The 20,401-nt window shown below is 41.2% G+C and overlaps 1 protein-coding gene across 1 annotated transcript in view; it reads left to right on the top strand.

Moving 5' to 3' along the window:
* EFR3A (EFR3 homolog A) overlaps nucleotides 1-19,274 on the top strand; it is a 56,475-nt gene extending 37,201 nt beyond the window's left edge. The window contains exons 13-23 of the mRNA XM_079795965.1: nucleotides 450-622; nucleotides 1,084-1,159; nucleotides 1,844-2,005; nucleotides 2,628-2,759; nucleotides 3,701-3,768; nucleotides 4,698-4,825; nucleotides 9,472-9,563; nucleotides 14,085-14,133; nucleotides 15,266-15,369; nucleotides 15,852-15,901; nucleotides 16,285-19,274. Of these exons, the coding sequence (XP_079652091.1) occupies nucleotides 450-622; nucleotides 1,084-1,159; nucleotides 1,844-2,005; nucleotides 2,628-2,759; nucleotides 3,701-3,768; nucleotides 4,698-4,825; nucleotides 9,472-9,563; nucleotides 14,085-14,133; nucleotides 15,266-15,369; nucleotides 15,852-15,901; nucleotides 16,285-16,390 (1,140 nt within the window). The 3' untranslated portion in view covers nucleotides 16,391-19,274. The remainder of the gene's footprint in view (nucleotides 1-449; nucleotides 623-1,083; nucleotides 1,160-1,843; nucleotides 2,006-2,627; nucleotides 2,760-3,700; nucleotides 3,769-4,697; nucleotides 4,826-9,471; nucleotides 9,564-14,084; nucleotides 14,134-15,265; nucleotides 15,370-15,851; nucleotides 15,902-16,284) is intronic.
* The last annotated feature ends 1,127 nt before the right edge of the window (nucleotides 19,275-20,401 follow it).

The following is a 20,401-nucleotide window of genomic DNA, read 5'->3' as shown; positions in this document are numbered from 1 at the left end:
GCTTAATATAAAAGAATAATTTAAACATTTTCAGCTCTTACTTGAACCATTTGCTAGCTAATCTTATATTCATTTAGTACTGATTACCTATCCATATATTCTTAACCTCTCTGACCCTCAGTTTTCTTGTATAAAGTGGGATGCACGCATGCCCACCTCACAGGGATGTGGGGAGGATGCAGCTGATGCACGTGGCGCTTAGACCCCTGCCTGGCATGTGGAAAATGTGAGCTGTCATTACGGTTACTCTCTTTACGAATGATGTTTTCGTAAATTCAGTAAAATCCTTATTACCTTACAAAACACTTTTTTTTTTTTATATTCAGGCTGATGTCCATACTTGTACCCCTTAGTTTGTGGCTCTCATAAAACAGTTTTGAGAATTTTACCAAACAAGGACTCTTGACAAAGGCGTTTTGTTTTTCTTTGATCTTCCTCCCTGTAATCAGGTCACCTCTGGGTACAAAGCCAAGACCATTGTTACTGCGCTACCTGGGTCTTTTCTGGATCCTCTGTTGTCACCATCCCTCATGGAGGACTATGAATTGAGACAGTTAGTCTTGGAAGTGATGCATAACCTCATGGATCGCCATGACAACAGGGCAAAGCTTCGAGGGATCAGGTAGTGTGCCATCTTGAAATAGGCTTAATGGTGATGTTTTTTAGTTTCTACATTCACGTATTTAAGTGTTGTGATATTTTTAAATCTAGGACTTTCAGGTTTTATTAATCCAGAGTTTTATTTAATTGGTATCAAGAGTATTTAATTATCAGTATAGTTTAAGATAGCAAATGTTTAGAGGACTTTTCAGAGATCTCAACTACTAGTGGTCACTAGTTACATGAATTTTAATTTTGCTTTAAACTTAGAAATGGCATTAGGAGTCAAAATTACTTTATGAAATTCTTAATTAAACTTCCTAAGTCAGCGATATGATTACATAATAGACTTACTTAACATGCTCATTGAAATGAGTGTTACATAGTGCAGACTCCTAAGTATAGCTATTGATTTGCCACATAACCCATGATATTATAACTAAATGTGCTGTTTATTAAAAATTATATCTTGATTATCTCTAGAATAATACCTGATGTGGCTGACCTAAAGATCAAAAGAGAAAAAATCTGTAGACAAGACACAAGTTTTATGAAAAAGGTAAGATTATCTTCTAAAAAATAATGCATGATAGAAGTTAAATAATGATCTCAGTGAAAGCCATTTGAACAGTTAGGTAGTTTTATATTGACATATGGCCTTGAAATGAAGCCATACTTTATTAATAGACTGAGGTTGGTTTGGTTTTGGGGAAACCTCTGTGCAGTCCCTGGGAATTTCTGTAACCTCTCCCCTCTATGTCAGCTTTACACCTGCCTTTGGGGACTTCATGCCAGCGCACAGCAGAACCTGCAAGGCTCTTCCCTGGACGAGTGCTAACCGCCTCACAGGAGCCCTCAGCCAGACGTCCCCTTCATGGCCAAGGCTCCCCCAATCCTGCCTTCCATTTTAGTTTTTGCTTATGTCAATCTGCAATTTGTTTTTGTCTTTTCAAATATTACTAAAACTATTTTCATGGTTGACACTAAACTATTTCCTACTTGCTGTTTTTATTGAAGGCTTGTTCTTCAACTCTTCCGTTAGTTTGTAGTTGTATGCTGGTATATTTGTTGATGTTAATGATGGGAATACAATTTGACCATCTAATTATCAGTTTAAATTTCTCTTCCACCGTATGTTGTGTAAGAAGATAGCTATTTTATAAGAGGTTATATGCATGTGAAATCTGCCTGTACTACATTTTAAACAAACATCTTTTTCCTCTGTCCATATGACCCTTTTCAGAATGGGCAACAACTATATCGGCACATATATTTGGGCTGTAAAGAGGAAGACAACGTTCAGAAAAACTATGAGTTACTTTATACTTCTCTTGCTCTTATGACAATTGAATTGGCCAATGAAGAAGTGGTTATTGATCTCATTCGCTTAGCCATTGCTTTACAGGTATGCTTTTGTAGCCTTTCATTGGGGGAAATATTTTTGTAGGAAACAGATACCATCTTTAAAGTGTTGTTGCATTTATCCAAGGACATGAATTTTTAAAAGGGAGTGTCTAGTTTTAAATCTAAAATACTCAAGACAATGACCATAGGCGTTGGTTTTGTTAACACATGTTGAATGAGCATTTGTTTGTGTGCTATACGTTGTTCGAGTCCCCAGGAAAATCCTGTGATGAAAAGACAGCATGGTCCCTGAGCTCATACTTGGAGCTCAGTGGGGAAGATAGTCATTAAATAATATGTTTATAGTTGTTTGGTTAGGGGTTAAGGGTTATGTAATAAAAGGACAGTAAGCAATGAGAGTATGTGTATATATTATATTTGTATATCAGAGAGAGAGAGATGTTTATATATTTAATATATATGTACTATTTTTATTTTTTTTTAGGAAAAGCTAGTTGAGAGATTTTACTCTTCTATAAGTGGGCATTTATTCTCCTTTCAGAATTTTTAAACAATAACTTCTTATAAGGTGACATTTTGGTTAGCATTCCAAACCACCCGCAGCTTTCAGGCGCCAGAGAGGACCCTGGGAGCCTAAGCCTGTGCTGTGCTTTCTGTTAAAGGACAGCGCCATCCTCAACGAGGACAGCCTGCCCATGTTCCACCGCTGCGGCATCATGGCGCTGGTGGCCGCCTACCTCAACTTCGTCAGCCAGATGATAGCCGTCCCTGCGTTTTGCCAGCACGTTACCAAGGTAAGGCTTTGCGAAAAGCTCCTCGGCTTGGGTTTTATACAAACGTGGCTAATTTTCTTTTGGTGATGATTAATTTCACTTTTGATGGTTATGTATCAAATTCAGATTATTCTATAGAATTATGCAGTGACTGGGTCTTTTCTGGATCCTTTGTTGTAAATGGAAACTACATTAAACAATTATGAATCTTAGTATCTAAATTTTCTTAAATTTTACTATTTTTGTTGTTAGTGTTTTAAACCAGTCTACTTGAGCCAGATCTCAAAAGTTGAATAACTGTGTTCTCAGAGATTTGTTTTCTATCATTCGACTATATTTGGCTTTTTTAGCAACTCATTAAATAATTACTTGAATGATTTAAAAACATTTTAGGGGAACCTCATTTTATGGAATTGGGAGTACATCTCTCCGTTGGATTTTAGTGCATTCTAAGAAATAAAACTCATTCATTCACTAAACAAGTGGATATTTACTGCTGTGAAAGCAGAGTTACCCCCTGCGGTTGCTCACAGTTGATGGAGGAGCCAGACTTGCGTGCACTGAGTCCTCTCCCGAGGGCTGCCAAAGGAGCACGGGTGAGGGCGCGGGCCGAGGGCCGAGGGCCTGTGCTTTGTGAAGGGATTTCCAGAGCAGAGGCATCTGAGAAAACACGTGTTCTCATCCTGTGCAGTGGGTTTAATCAGGTGTAACGGGTCATTGTGCTTTTACTACATGTATTTATTGTCAGGATTTTGTTACCTGGTGAATTTTGAAGATAATGTAAAAACAAAATGAACTCTGCGTTTGGGCTGTAAGCATAGTTTAAATTTAAAAATAAAGTGATGGTATTTCTTATATATGTTTAGTTTTTACTTGTTGTTGTTTTAGCTTTCCAGGTTTTCATAGCAAGGTCCTGAGAAGAGAGGTTTTTTATTTTTATTTTGTTTCTGGGTATTTTTCAGGTTATTGAAATTCGGACGATGGAAGCCCCTTATTTTCTGCCAGAGCACGTTTTCAGAGATAAGTGCACGTATGTAAATCTTCACATTTTAAGGCGGGATGCTGACTTGAGAGACCAGTCAGTGATTATCAAGGAATCAGCTGTTGAGAATAATTTTCTGGTGTTTTATAATAATCATGTTTTATGTTTATGGCATTTAATTCATCTCTCTTCTTTCTCTTGCTATAGAAGTTCTTATACAAGATAAATATAGGCTTGTGCAAACATAGATCAGTCGTTGATTAAAAAATATTTATCTTTTTAATATGGAGATATATCTCCTAAATAGCGTGTTCTCATATAAATGAACACTCCTTTAAAGAAATACAATATCCTGTTCAAGACTTTCCATAATAGATAACAATACTCATAAAATTCTGGGAGAAAGACTATTAAGGAAAATTAATCATTTATACGCTACATTCTTCCTTGCTATTCAAACAAAAAAAGTAAATGAACAATGTGTTCTTCACACTTGTGGGCTCTAAGAGCGGTTTTCTATTGAAAGCATCAACATAAGATAAAATCAGGCCGTTTGATCGGAAAGAGAAACTTCATGTGATTGGGCAAGTGCTTCCTGTCACTTGCTGGCCCATACGGTTTTTCATTAACTGTCATAGACTGCATGTTTATGTTCTCTCAGTAGATTTTAATCACCTTGCAAAGTAAAGCTGAATTTAGTCCTCTTTATCATTTAATGTGTGAATACCAACAGAACAATATAAGCCGGACCTCACCATTGGAACGCTCTAGGGGAATGAGTCACAGCAGAATGGTTAATAGGCGGGACCCTGTGCCCTGGGCTGTAAAGAGTTAGTCCTCTAAATTATACTATGCCTGTTGCTAATTGCAGATCATTTGTAATATTTAGGCTCTGACCTGGAATGTTTGAATGATAACTTATTTTTGCTCGGTAATTTAAGTAACACTGAATTACTTTTGTTGGATCAATCTGACAGGCTTCCAAAATCTTTGGAGAAGCATGACAAAAATTTGTACTTTTTGACCAACAAGATTGCGGAGTCACTAGGTGGAAGTGGCTACAGCGTTGAGAGATTGTCAGTGCCATACGTACCGCAAGTCACAGGTGAGCAGAGGCCGATTAGAACTCTCATTCTAGTGACATGTTTCAATAACTTTTCCATTCTCAATTAGCAATGAAAATAGTTTGTATATTTACTGTACCACAGCTTTCCAGATGCTTAAGGAGGGTTACCTGTATTTTTCAATTTTCCTCTTGAAAACTTAGTAAGTCTCTAAAGGTATATACAGGGATGAGCAAAAGTAAGTTTACAGTTGTAAGTATGCTAAACTGTTATTTTATTTATTAATTATTGTATTATCCTTATTAACCTACTTTTGCCCACCCCTGTATATGATTTTATCATGAACAGATTTAATCTTAAAGTGATTATTATAGTTGCACTAAATAATAATATACTCTAAACAAAGAAGGAGTGAAAGATCTTTCCTCATTCACCAGTGTTGTGTTTTAACTTGTGGAAATGGGTGAAAATTGTTTGCTTAGTTACCGGTAATTGTGTTTATTGAGCTTAATGAATTAGGCAACTTTTGTCACGTGAAAGAGTACAGATCATTTGCTGTGCAAAGAAGTCTCAAACGTTGTGAGCTAAGAATATGATTTCTTCTCTACACTGTATATTTCCTCTGTTCTTGTCATTGACCACAGTAATTCTGTAGTGCTTCAAGGCAAAACTGCATGGTGTCTTACAGTCAATTTTTACTTTAGATACTAAAATCAAACAGTATCTTCCGCCTTCATTTTCACTTGGTGATTGTATAAATACTAAATTTGGTAGAACTAGTTCTTCCTTTGGGGAAACCTCTGTTGTATAAGAGAACTGTTTGAGTTCAGTTAGGTGGTTTTATGGAATAATCACTAAAAGCAGCACAATCTTTATAAATACTTATCTTTTTGTATAATGTAGATCCAAAATACATACATTTATTACAAAGATAGTTGTTCATAGCATCTGAGATGTTAGTGAATTCTTTTGCATTTTATTTTATATTCTATGCTATACAAGATTTTATTCTGCATGAATTCCTTGGGGAAATAGAAATGTTAAGAATAAAACAGTAGTAGAGCATTGTAATTTAAAAGACTTTAAAAATATTTCATTCTTATTGTGTGGCTTTAGCTCTCTTTCCTTCAGGCAAAAACCCTCCTAAGCCCAGGCACAAGTACGAAGGTAAACCCAGCGTCGTTTAGCGTTGGTCTGGCTGCCCTTCCCCCCTGTCCTCTAGGAGAGTAGCTTAATCAGACCTGCCTTTTAGAATGGAACCGGTGCCTGCGTACCTTCTACACCTACAAGTTCCGTTATGACTTTGCTCTGCCTCCCCATAGCCGTAGTTAATTTGCACTGCTTATTTCCTTCGACCCTGATCCTTTCACTCTTCACAATTTTAGTGAACATTCTGGTGCTTTTTTTAAAAACAGGTGGTTTGTTCTTTTCCATTTCTTCCCACCCCTGAAAAAGATGTATTCCTTTCTTAATGCCTCTTTATCACTGACGGGAAGAATTCTGAACATTTCAGTACTTGATTGTGTGATGCAGCGGTCAGAGTGCGAGTTCCCTGGTTTGTAAAGACGGGTGGAGTCCAGCAGTCCGTGGTGCGTGTGCCCTGCCTCAGTGCAGAAGGGGGCGGGGACACATGATTCTTTGTGGGACAGTCAGTTGGGCATTGTGTTTTTCTTTGGCTGTATAACCATCAGGTGATCATTTTGAAAATTAGGGGATTTAAGAACATCATACTGAAAAAAAACAAAAAGCATGACACATTTAGTTATGTGACATAGATGTGTGTGTGTGTGTGTATGTGTATACATATTGGAGGCAGATATAGAAATATAGATATATACACCATCATCATCAAGATAGCAGCTGCCATTTATTAGGCACCTGCTGTGTGCTAGGCACTGTGATGTGTACTTCATGTTCACTCATTCATTTAACCTTTAAAATAGTTCAGTGAGGAAGGTAGCATTATCTTTGTCTACAAATGAGGATAGGAAGGCAGAAATTAAATAACGTGGTTATTACTTTTTATCCCATGATTTTTTATTGGGTTTTATTCAATACAGAGGTTGCCGAAAGTAGGTTTACAGTTGTGAGTATGCAAAACAGTTTGTTCTTACATTATAATTTATTAATTACTAATTTATATTACTTATTTGTATTTTAACTATAAACCTACTTTTGCCCAACCCTGTATGCATTAATTCTGTGGAATTTTGCGCTTTTTTATAGGACCAAAAAAGTATACCTTTGTAAGTAATATCAGCATTAAACGATGACATTTTGAATTTTGTGAAGATAAGTTATTTGTGAAATTTCGTTTGCCCCAGTTAGCTCTTTAATAGAATCTGAGTAGTATTGTAGCCCAGTCACATTTATGGTTTAGTGTACACAGTGAAGACAGAGTCTATGTCTGACTGTTCAATAGCCACAGAAAGTTCCACGTGATGTAGTTCTGTGCCACTTGCATTCAGCCTCCTTTCTTCCTGCCTGCAAGTGCGTGCATTACGTGTAGGTACACCAGGTGGCAGCAGAGCAGCACGGGAGCCGTGAGGCGCAGCTCTGCGTATTGGTTCAAATCCTGCTCCCGTTCAAACCTGAAGCTACAGGAAGGGGGGGTGGGGGGGCGGAGAGTGGAAGGGACACAGTCAGCAGTGTCTGGGACTACCCAGCCCCCTTTGGGGAAGGGAAGCAAACATCTCCCCAGGCTGTATGCTCAGACTCTGAGCTGGCGACAGGGCATTCTCTGGAGCCAGAGGGCAGGGCGGTCCACAGAGGGGCCACGGCTGCATCTCCGCAGGCTTGGCAGGCAGCTCAGGAACAGCCGGAGCGGCCCCTGGGACGGGCATTATTTCCCAGACGCTCTGCTTTAGGAGCTGTATGTTCGTGCAGATGTACAGGGTGCCGACTGTGTACCTGGGCTGGGCTGCAGTCACCTGTAAGCAGGTGACTACACAGGTCAAACGCTCGAGGATGTGTGTTACGGTTTCCCGTTAAAGTTTATTTCCTTTCCTTTTAGAACTGAATCTTTTTATATCTCCTCAGTACTTCCCTTCTGTTCTCACTGATTTTGCCCCCACTGATCCCTTTCCTGCCCCGTCCCTCTCTTTCCCTTCTATCTTAGGTTTCAGTTTGACTCTCTTCTGCAACCCCCCAGCCGTCGTATGTCAAGCGAGGCCTTCTTCTCTCGGGTTCTTTGTGAAGTAGGCTGTTTGTCGCTCAGTTTGCGTTCTAGTGAGACCTTGGACGTTGGCCTGCTTGGAGGGTACAAGCAAGTTGGCATGATGACCACATACTATTTTGTAGCTGTTCTGTTATGTTTGCTAATTTATATCAAAGCATATGATCATGCAGGAAAAACAGAAAGAATGCAGTGTCTTAAGTGAGCTCGCTTCTAGCCGGCGGTAAAACAGTGACCTGCAAACTAGCAGAACTCGGTGCAGGAGCAGTTGTCACATGGAGCATGTGCTGGTTCTGTCCCTCGGCCTCCATAGAGCAGAACCGAGTGACTCCTGTGTGACAGACGCAAATCCGTGGTCACTGCATTTCTGCTGTGGGTGGGGAGATGAGACACTAACTTCCGTGTCTGCAGTACAAGGCCCAGTAGGGGATGGAAGGTGACAATGACTGAAGGGAAGATCAGTCATAACAGAGTAAATTTTCGTAGCTAGAAGGAAGAGGGGTATGTGATAGTTCAGATTTTTAAGGAAGTGATATATTTGATTAGGCCTGAAAGATAGGGAGGACCAGGGCAGGGAATGAAGAGTTTCCAGGAGTGGTCCCTGTCTGTAGGAAGGTGTGGAAGACAGGTGTGCTAATGCGACTCAGGTTGTAGGAAAGGCACGCGGACTTGAACACTAGATCAGTCAGGAGCAGCGGAAGTTACTATGTAAGATCTGACGAGAGAGAGGCCCAGAGCGCCTTTTTAATTCAGGGGAGGAGTAGAATTGCTTGGAGCGCAGTGTGGTCGGTGCTTTAAACAGCTTGTAGCGTGGTGGAGGCATATAGGGACAACTGTACAAAGGTCTGACCCTCCTGCAGTGCGCTGACAGGTCCTACACGGTTACTGGCCTAAAATGCCAGCAGCGCCACGGCGAAGAACGCTGCCCAGGTTAGGCTGTGATGGCACCATCGCAGCTCCTTGCTGGTTTGAAACAGGAAAAAATTCCCTTGGTGCTCAGACCTACTGCGTATGTTCCATAGCTGGAGTCCAGGCTGATGGAGCAGCCACCTTCGGGAGCATCACTCCTACTTTATTGGCCAGAGCTAATTAGGTGCCCCTCCTGCACAGACAGGCCGGGAATTGCAATCCTACTGTGTGCCCAGAAAAAGAGTCAGCTACCACATTTGATTAGTAGCATCAGTCACTACCTTGGAAGGCAACCCAGGGGAGAGGTAGTCAGTAAGAGAGAAGCTGGTTCATTATCTTCGCCTCCTCTAGCCCTTCATTCTTCCCCCTCGGGAATAAAACCACGGACACTCAGGGTGGGGTTAGGAAGCTAGAGTGGTGCAGGCTATCAAGTGGCTGCATCACAAAATGTGTGGGTCTGAGAACACGGTCCCTTGTGTATTTAGAAAGAGCAAAAAAGACAGGCTGTCTTAATTGTCTGAAGTGTTTTGAAACCTGAAGCATGTCGTTTATAAATGACACACCATTTCTTGCTGGCATATAACGGGGGGCTCTTTATTTTAGACGAAGATCGACTTTCTAGAAGAAAAAGTATCGTGGACACCGTATCCATTCAGGTGGATATTCTACCCGGCAGCATCCCTTCTGACGATGTGGTGAGTTGCTGAAAGTTTGTGCTCAGTGCTGTCTTGAGATAGACATCAATTTAAAAGAATTGTTTGCCCTCCATGCTTTCAAATAGGAGCAAATGTAACTCAAAATTATCCCCAAATCAGCAGTTTTTATTGTAGTAGACATGAATCTGATTCAGCCTGGAACTTAACTTGTAATTTATTTTACTAAACTCATTTTGGCTATCTATAAAAATACATAATGTAACATGTATGATATCATTAGGTTTTACAATGTAATCTAGTGTAATAACAGGAACTGAAAAACAGAACCAAGTAAGATTTTTTTATAAGAAAGAAATGTCACTTAAGGCCTATCATTAAATTAGGAGGCCTCTAGATCCTGTTTTTAAAGATGTATGAAACATAAATTATGAGAATAAATGGAAATAGATACTTCAGATGCTCACAACTTTTAAAACTGTCAAAACGTCTTCTATGAGGGACATTTTTTATCACTTTAGATAGTAAATGTAATGAGCATAATGTCGGCGAGGCTGTCTCGCTGACCTGTGTCTGTAAGGGCTGGGACTCACCTGAGCCCTCTGAGATGTAATGCTCTCCTCCTGTCTCACTAGCGCACGAGAGTGTAACCTCCCGAGTGGTAGGAAGAAGCGCAGCCGCACTCTCTGTACTTACCACACAGTCACCAGAGAATGTTTTGATAGTCGAGTAAAAGTGCCGCAGTCCAGCATGCCGAGTCAGCCTCCTCCTTGGTTTATCCATTGTTTGCCCTCCTAGGTATTTCATTGTTTCTCATTTGTACAGTATAAATCATTAAAAGAATATCCATCTAAGAAAACGGGAAGGAAGTTGTCTGAATTCATGCTTTCTCAGCCTCCTCTCTCCTCCCTGCTCCTGGCCCCACCAATTTATTTGTCCTCAGGAACTCAAACAGTTTGGGGGCCAGGGTACAGTCGACTAACATACATCTTCTGTGCTGTTCATCTCCCCGTTGGGTAGAACTAGTCCACTTTATTAAGAAATTGTCTGCAGAGCATCAAGGGGCAGTTAGTGCTCATTGTGGGGCTCTGAGATTGGTTGAAAGTTTCTTGCCAATTTAAGGCTCCAGAAAAATCATCGTCCCCAAATTCACCTCTTCTGAGCCATTTTAATTTCTGTACTCCTTGCTGGTGAGGAGGGTATCTTGCTCGCTCTATCTTGGAATGATTTTTAATTTGGTGCTATTACATTTTGAGGGAAGAAAATCATCTTAAGCCTTAGTTTATACACTTTATTTTGTCAAGAGTATAATTTATTTTATTGACTGGTATTACTCCATTTTCCTCTTGTTAACTGTATTTCTTTCTTTTAAAGATACATATAAAGCACTTCAAACTGTTACAAACAGTCCTTTTTTGAGAAAATGAACTGAAAAGACATTTGCATAAAGACTTAATGTCGGAGGAAGATTCTTGAACATGAACTTTACATTAAAAGTCCACTAATACATTTATTAACTTGTTAAAGAGCCTTCTTCTTTGTTGTAAGTCCAAAGTCAAACATGCCTCCCACTGAGCATTTGAAAAGTTAAGTAAACCGTTTACTAAAAGATGTCCTTGAGCTGGATGGAGTTTCAAACCCATTGACCGTTATGGAATCTGATTTTGCATATTAGGAATAATTGTTCAAATACCAGGAGACAAAAGAAATTACCTTCTAGGCTAGAACTAATTTCATGGTGAGGACAGGAGAGATTTGTGTCAGGTATTCACCAGTTAATGGTATAGCAAAATATCAAACCATGAACAATACATTAGCTAATAGTGGATCAGTTAAGAAAATTGCTCATTTAAAAACTCTAATATTTGATGAAAATTATTTGAAATTTTGCATACATAATCCTAGTTAGTCTTCAGATCTAACTGATACCTGCTTTTAGGTTTATAACTTAAAAACAAAGTCAGAAGATGGTTTAGCAAGCTTGTGTTTTCTCTAGATAAACTCACATTGTCACTCCTAGTCTGTGAGATATCTGGTCCACTTGAGGTATGTCAGTTCCAACATTTGCTATTCAAACCTTAGCTTACTGTGATCACTTTTCTAAAAATTGCCTTATATATCTGTATATACATATATTAACTTTTTCTAGAACTCTTTAATTAATTCAGAAAGATAAATGGCTAAAATGTAATGGAGGCATGTCTGCCTCCTGAGATAAAATTACCAGTTGAGTAATAGACTCAAGCGCTATAGGCATGACCTTTGACCTCTAGTGCTCTGAGCACTGTAGACATGACCTTTGACCTCTAGTGGTTCTCTCTGAGCACTGTAAGCATGATTTCAGTGCATAATGGATGTAAGTAATCTCAGTCTTCTCTTAAGAGGTGTGATAGTCAGTGCTTAATTATTTGGGGAAATGGATGAGAGGGTATGTATACTCAATTTTTCTTTGTACAAAATTAAGCAACGGTTGGCTGAACAGGATTGTTGTGTATTCTAGGACAAATAACATCTGTTTTATACATGCATACTCTTGCCTTTTTCCCAATTATAACTGAAGATTCCTGCATGTGTGCTAACAAACAGTGATCCTAAGGTCCGCAACAGTGGTCAGGGCCTGCTGTGCCGGTGCCACACAATTACTAAAGTGCCCGTGGAAGTGACCTAGAACTAATGGAAAAGAGATGAATTGCAGATTTTTGCAGGCCCAAGGGTGCTGTACAGTCAAGGTCAGAGCTGTAGGTCAAACGTAAGGCAGAAGTCACATGCAAGAGAACTGGAAACTCTTCGGGATGGTGCCTTGGCCCTGTTTACTGTGACTCCAGCACGCCAGTTAGAGTTGGAGCAGATTCTGGTTCAGCTGAGCACCAAATGGAGTAGCTGGCTTGTTTTTAGCAGCTCCATTGTATGAAACATATGAATCATTAAACACTATTATAGAGCAATTTAAAAAAAATAGAGGATTCATAAAAGGGAATTTCGGGAAACAAGATTGAAGACAAATCATAGAAGGTTTTTATCACCAGCCTTAGGGCTTTGCGTGTGATTGGGTAGGAAGCAGGGAAACACTGAAATCCAGTAGTCATTTCAGAGCTGTGCTTCACACAGTGACTGAGAAGCGTGACTGGAGGGGGAGATCCTTGTAATCACCTGGACGGAGCTCTGAGGACCTGGAGCAGCCAGGCTGGGGGTGAAGAGGAGGGACGGGGGCAGGAGGACCCTGTTCAGAAGGCAGAGTGACTGACTGAGAGCAAGTTAGAGAAAGGAGGTTACCAAAAGGGACAGGGGCAGGGGGACTTGGTTTAGATGCTGAGAGACTGAATCATCGTGACCTGAATTAAGGACAATAACAAACAGAAGAAGAGTTGTCCAGTAAAGCACGCTGGCTTCTCACCTGTCCAGATGGAACAGGTAATAAGTAAAAGTCCCCAGTGCTCTTTCTCCTGGGCTGTGGTGGTTGGGCAGAAGTCTGATGCTCCAGTTGCAAGAACAACCGTTCTGTTTTTTTCATTGAGGTTCTAGATTGCTTCTAGATACAAATAATTGACCAGCCAGAGCCTAACCTTCTATATCTGCTCCAAACGTCTAGAACAAAGCCACCGAAGACTCCCAAGTTTAATGGGACTTCAACTAGAACTCTGAGCCCCGGGAGGAAACCGAGGCAGTGGAGCTGTGCTGCTTGGTTTCCGCTCAAGCCTTTGTATTGCAGCCGCGCAGGTGCAGAGCGTGCAGGCTGCCGCTCTCCTTAGACTTAGCAAAGGAAGCTCATGAGCTAAAATTAGGGATGACCAGAGCCCAGGCAAGTACTCACATCCCATTTCTTCATTTTTATTCAGGGATAACGTAGTCGCTGGATATATGATCCCTCCTGAAAACGATCCTTCCTGAAATGTGCTGGCACCACCGGGTGTTACTGACTTTGATCATAAAGCACTGACTTCACACCTTTCACACATCTCAGAGCACTAGGGAGATGGGAGAGCCCAAGTCAGAGGGTGTTTCTGGAGAATAAGACTTGGTGGTGGGCCCTGGAAGATCCAGAACATCATTTTAAGCTCTCGGTGAACTGTTCTCCCTGAACACTTCCCAAAGTAGTGATTCTGGCTTTTAAACTATTTACAGTTTTAGATTATTTTATTTTCGCTTTGTAAACAGTATGAGGTGCCGAAACTTATAGAGACTATAGGGTACTTCATTTTTCACTCGTTACGTGGCTGAGACTGTTAGCGCGTAATCTCTGCCTGCGGTGTTTGCAAGCACTGTCCCCATGAAGCCCTTCAGTCGGGGCTCGGGGCTCCTTGCACTTCCCCCACTGCAGATTGGTTCTACTCAGCGCTGCTTGGGGGGCCAGGATGCGCATCCGGCCAGCCCAATGATAGCCTGTAGGCTTGTTTGGGAACCCCTAAAGCACACCATTATCACATCTGTGGAGTATAATTACAAATCACACCAACACAGAGAAGAAAAAACCTTGTCAAAGCTCTTATATGACTTGTAACTGCATGAAAGTATTATTTATATCCACCTTTCTTAACTATTTTACTTAAAATCACTTTTCTCCAGGTTAGTAACACTGAAGAAATTACCTTTGAAGCATTAAAGAAAGCAATTGGTAAGATTTTTTTATACTCATTAACTTGCCCAGTATTTTGATAGTTTATCTTTATCTTAGTACATGTCTATATGCTGATTTCTATATAAATATGTAATTGATTTATTTAACTACGTTCTTTAGGTTTTTACAATTGTAAAAAGTCAGAGTAATAAACAAGATAAGTGAAGAGCACAGCGCCAGTCCAACCTGGTGTGAAATTTGGCCGCAGCATTTCTAGCTGTGTGATCTTGGGAGAAGGTTAATTTCCTGCCTGGTGTTTTCATTGATGACATAGCAGGGATTAACGTGACACTGTCGTGCCTGCTGACACTCTCACCCATTGCAAACTCACTTCTCATTATACTACTCTGTGCCTGTTACAAACCACTCAGTTTACTTTTCCCAGTATTTCTCAGAGTTTTCATCCTATTTCTCATAAGTTCGGGCAGCTTGCATACTGGCCACCAAATAAGGGTGGCATTAGAGTGCACTGTAATGTGCTTGCACAATTCTAGAAAAGTCTGTCTATACAAAGGAAAATAATTATCTGTGACAAGGTAGACATTTACTATTTTACTGTTTCGCAAACTTTGGCTAGACCAATGGTCGGCAAACTCATTAGTCAACAGAGCAGCAAACCACGACTCGCAAGCTGCATGTGGCTCGGGAGCCGCAGTTTGCCGACCACTGGGCTAGACCATACATCATCCTCAGATAAAAACTCGCTTACCGGATTGTGGTAAATAAATGGGAAGGCTAAGCCAGAGTGGTTCTGTGTGATGCCATTCGGTAGCCAGTTGATCAGATTCCTGCAGCGCCTCATCTGCGCAAGCGTGTGGCTGCTGAGAGAAGATTCCTCCTTCCGGAAGGAAGCGAGCGTGCTCTGCTGTTTCGGTGGCTCCACAGAGCTGTCTCTGAAAAGGGGTCTGTGTAGTTTGAACCCTGAGATTTAAAAAAGTTTTGCATAAGTGTTGCTTTCTGGTCTTAACTAAGACATTTCAAAGCACGTTACACCTTTTGCTTTTTTCCTTATAAAAGTAATCTTATAAATTGTTTCTTTTTGGTTTTGAGATTATTTACTCTTATGGTCATTGGAAGGGTCTCTGAAATTCTGTGTTGCTTTAACGAGTCTCTGTCAACATGTACATAGATACCAATGGAATGGAAGAACAGGAAAAGGAGAAGAGGCGTCTGGTGATAGAGAAATTCCAGAAAGCACCTTTTGAAGAAATAGCAGCACAGTGTGAATCCAAAGTGAGTGAATAAATGCTGAAGTAGCAGGGTGGGGTGTGATTTGGGGGACACTTTCTTGTAATTGGTTGGTAGATTCCATGTTTAGACAAATCAGCAGAAGACAAGGTGATGTATCAAATAAGGACTGAAACTTCAATGCATAGACAGCTGTGAAGCTAAACAGTTTCTTAGTGTCCTAGAAGCTGATGGAAATGAGAGATCCCAAGCTGCATGTTAATGATTGATGTGGCTTTGATACTTTTTTTTGCAGTGGTTTTCAATGCTTTTGCTGTGGGTAATTTTGTGTGTCTATTGGTTTGTTTTTACCAGTGAGACTAGGAAAGGAATAAAAGAAAAACTTTATATTATATGAGACAAACAAAACCAAAATATTACAGCATTCTGTACTATCAGCTTCATAGTTACAGTTATGCTTTGTCTTTTAAATTAATGGGTATTTGGAAAACAGGAAATTCATTCTTAACATTTTTTTTCTTTTATAGGCAAATTTGCTTCATGATAGACTTGCTCAAATACTGGAACTCACCATACGGTAAGGGTTGTTACTACAACAGCAATACAACAACAGAATAGGAACTGTTAGCCCCTATAAATTTGTAGCTGATTGTGTTTAAGTAATTACGTTTTTCATTTAGGATAAACAAGAGGTCATACAGGTACCTTTGTCTTAGCAGTCATTGTCTTTGCTAGCCAGTCTGTGACCATTTCTTGTCCAGGTGCCCTCTGGCTTTTCTAGTTGTCCTTTAGAATGTCCCTAAAAGGACAGCGGGGGCTTTGGAAGACTTGCACTCTAATGATAGGTTGAACCCGGTACATTTCTCCATTTCTCACCTGCGGGGGCGATAGCAGTTAGGATGCTCTGTGCCGGGAAGCGCATCTAAGTGCACTGTTGACAATGCCCTTCTTCTCTTCCAGTCCTCCTCCCAGCCCATCGGGAACACTGACCATTACTTCTGGGCATGCCCAGTACCAGTCTGTCCCCGTCTATGAGATGAAGTTTCCTGACCTATGTGTGTACTGAGTGGCTCAGGAAGACCTCAGCATAGAATGTCAAAGCCTGGAAATTAAGGCTGGGCTCTTTACGTCTATTAACACACTTCTTGAAAACAACGGTGGAACTTACATTTGACCAAATGCTTGTTATACCATACTAGGAATTTTGAAACTATATGTGATTTCAAGTACTTTTGAAGATAGATTTATGCCATATTAATTTCTTTTGAGGTTCCTGTTGGCTTTAAAGTGGAGCATGTATTGGTCTCAACATTATTTCATTGTTAAACAGTATATTTTAAACTTTTCTCAAATGTTTTTTTTTTTTTAATTAGGTCTTCGAGGGTCGAAAGCTGTATGAAGTGTCTCTTGTATTTCTTAAACATCTACACAACTGTTTGAGTAGGATTTTTTGCTTTAGCTTTGGTTATCTGCAAAAGCAAAAACATGCGAGTATACTCTAGTCCTGGGCTGCTGACTGCCCTGTGGCTTTTGTCCCTGTGTTTCAGATGTTGCGACAGGCGTCCCTTCATTCAGTTACCATGATACGTGCGATAGGCGTTCCTCCGCTTGTTTATGTAGTGATGTTTGTGGAATAATATTCCTAGAATATGACCCTAAAATCAGTCGCCATACTTTAAAGTGTCTGGTTCTTGTAATACTGTATTTTCTGCCGAGAGTTTGATCATTCTACCTGAGAGGCTTAGAGCTTGCTCTCCAGATACCGAACTGTGCAATATTTTTTACATCCTAAGATGTATTAGTTTACAGACTGTGCTTTGAAATTATAGTAGTATTTTGCTGTGGCTCGATTAATTAAATGAGATATATATATATATATTTAGTATAAAAAAGACATTTAAAACAGTTACTAGTTCACTTGTGAAGAGCACACACTTTGATTTTTATTAAGAGCACATTAATTTACATTTTTATATTGTTCATTGTTTTTAATCATCATAGTCAGAAAATTACCAAAATAGACTTTAATTTGTAGGATTTGAACTGTAGCTTGTATGCATTTGTGTTTAGGGTTTGTTATATTACATTTGTGTTTAGGGTTTGTTATATTCCATTTAAAGGGTGCCTATCGTTTTAGCAATCCAGTGTGCTAAGGATTGTCAGTGTAAGCTTCTGTTGGTTTAAGCCACCAAGATGATGTGTACTCACACTCCACTCACCTGCTGATTGGCCCATGGTGTTGTCTTAAAGCCACATTTCAGTGAGTCCACTACACGGCAAAATGAACAGTTGTCTTTGCAAGTCTTACAACATCCTCCTAGGATATTTTTATAACGTAACCTGTTTATAGTTCTACCTTTTTTTATTTTATTTCTTTTTACATAAAAATATACATATTAAAAATTGGGGCTGAAAAACCAGTTTCGGTTTGGGCTTTTGTTTGTAAAATTGCAGTGAAGAGTGGCATGCTACACTTTTGGTTTATGATTATCTGGGCACATGTAGTAGAAACAGAAGAAGTAAAGAAGCATGCTCAAATGTTTTTCAGTATATGAACCAAAGTACAGAATCTTAAAGCACCTTGCAAGAGATAGGCGTCATTGAACCTCTAAAACGACGCTCGACGTGCTGGCCGCTGTAGTACGTGTCCTGAAGAAGCCCTAGTTTTCTGCGTACAGTGCGGTCACCGAGGGGGTCGTGACCTATAGCAGCTGTCACTGTATTTGCCTCTTGATCAGCTAAAATGTGTCACCATTTAAGAAGCCAAATTGTGTGTCTTTTTAATTTTCTTTTTTTCCTTTGTATTTTTAAAGAAGGATATTAATTGTTGACAGTGCATTTGAAAGTCAGAGCAGGGGGACATGCAGAAACAATCCCCGTCCACTCAGGTGTCACTTTATAGATGAGCACTGTGTGCTGCTGTGTGGAAGCGTGTCATGTGAGAGTCTAGGAAAGGGAGACATGTACTCCTTTGCACTCCTGCTCCAAGGATTCCCGGTCTCGGCGTGGTCGGTGCGTGTTGCATGGACAGGACAGCCACTTCCGCTCATGCTTATCGCCTTCCTCCTAGTCTGTGTGTCAGCGGGTGAGCTGGGTTCTGTAGGGGCTTTGTTTGGTTTTTAAATCACAGTAGACTTCTATGTACCCTCGGTTATTGAGCTGGTCTTGTTGCCGAGGATTCCCAAGAAGCGGGTCTGCCCTTTGGCCTGTGCCTTCCAGGAGCTCCTGCAGGGAGTGGGGTGCGTGCTGTCTTGTAGCGGGGCCTGCGGCGGCGAGGGTGGCATTGGTGCAAGGGCACTGTGTGGCTCTATTTTTGTAGATACTGGGAATTCTTATCAACTGTTATCACTTCCTCTTTTGCTGTAGACAGTTGCTTATATTTCCTTGACATTGAAAAGTTAACATTTAAATGTTCCTCCTATGCTTGTGTTGTCTTTGCTCAGAGTTTGTTGTCACTGAAGTTAGCCAGAACACGTGTGCGCACACATGCACACACAGGCACATACACATGCACACACAGGCACATACAGGCGCACACACAGGCATATACACATGCACACACAGGCACATACACATGCACACACAGGCACACACACATGCATGCACACAGGCACATACACATGCATGCACACAGGCACATACACATGCATGCACACAGGCACATACACATGCACACACACACGGGCACACACAGAGACACGTAAACAGGCACATACACACGCACACGCACACACCCTTAATACTTTGAACCTGTTCTCTTTACAGTAATGCCACACTTTTACCAGCGGTTAACTTCCATCCTCAGAATATCCCTTCTCTTCCTTTCTGCAAATGGAACTCGTTTGTCTTATTCATGGCAATGTATGTCGTAAATGTAACAAAGTGAGCTTTTTGAAATGTAAAAATCCAGTCTGCAATTCATATGTAAGCAATAAAACAAAATCAAAATATTGGTGCCTAAGTACATTTTTATAATAGCTATTTTTACATTTACTAAATACATTTATTCAATACTTTGCTGTAGTTGAAATGAGAATTTTTAGTGAAAATCAGGTTGCCGAGTGGATTCCTCCTCACACCCACTGGGAGTCTCAGACCCTGAGTGAAGGCTGGTTGTAGGGAGGCGTGGCCAAGGTGAAGGTCACCTGTGAGTGGTGTGAGCATGGGGAAGCCCATCTGCTGCTCTGCTAGGTCTCTGGTTCCTTTTCAGCCCCGCCTCCTTGCTGCACAAATTCCTGGGTGCCTGCCTGTAAGATAGCAGCTCCTCTGGGACCTCCCCACCCTGCTGGCCTCAGGGACTGACTTCAGGCTGCAGCAAAGCAAGGAGGCAGGGCTTTGGGCTGGAACCCGCCCCTACCACTGCCTGTCTAAGGGCTTTAGGCAAGTGACTGCCCTTGGGGCTTTGAAGTCCTCACCTGGAACGTGATGGGGAGTACATCCCACCCTCAGTTATCTGTGAGGAGTAAGTGAACCACTCGCCGAGGGCATGTGTATGTTCATTGCTGCTCCTCCAGTTGGCAGACCGGCCTGAGCCCCGGGCGGCTGCCTCCGTCCTGTGGACTTAGGCCAGACACCCCCCTCCTCCCCCGTTCAGAACCTGTTCTTTAGATGTGAGATGAGCAGTCAGTATGGTTTGCTATCTCATGTGCTTTCTTTCCAGCTTTAACTTGTTGGATCCTGTTACTAGTCTGGCATCTGATAAATTACTAATCTCAAGTACCAAGTTCACATGAATGAAAAGCAGGAAAACGAGCACCAAAGTCGGCCTCTTGATTTCTGTTTGCCTTTGACTTGCACTTTGAGTTAGAAGCGGACTGTCGGGGGCCCTGTCCTAATCTGGGGTCTCCTACAGCAGAGCCGAAGACAGGCTCATGGGCAGGGGTTTCTCTGGGCATGATCCCAGGGAACCTCTGACATGGAGAAGGCTGGTGAAGAGGATCGTCGATGACGTGGCCATCACTGGGTGACGGCAGATCCAGCCTCCGCGACAGTCTAAGGCGTCTCAGGAGGAGGCAGGGAAGCGTGTAGCCTTCGGCTTCTACTCATGGTCAAGGCCCCGTTGGCGTGAACTCCCCCT

This window comes from Cnephaeus nilssonii (genome assembly GCF_951640355.1).
Source record: "Cnephaeus nilssonii genome assembly, chromosome: 18".
Classification (NCBI taxonomy): Eukaryota; Metazoa; Chordata; class Mammalia; order Chiroptera; family Vespertilionidae; genus Cnephaeus; species Cnephaeus nilssonii.
The sequence above is the reverse complement of the archived record's forward strand: the minus strand, read 5'-3'. Positions and strand labels throughout refer to the sequence as shown.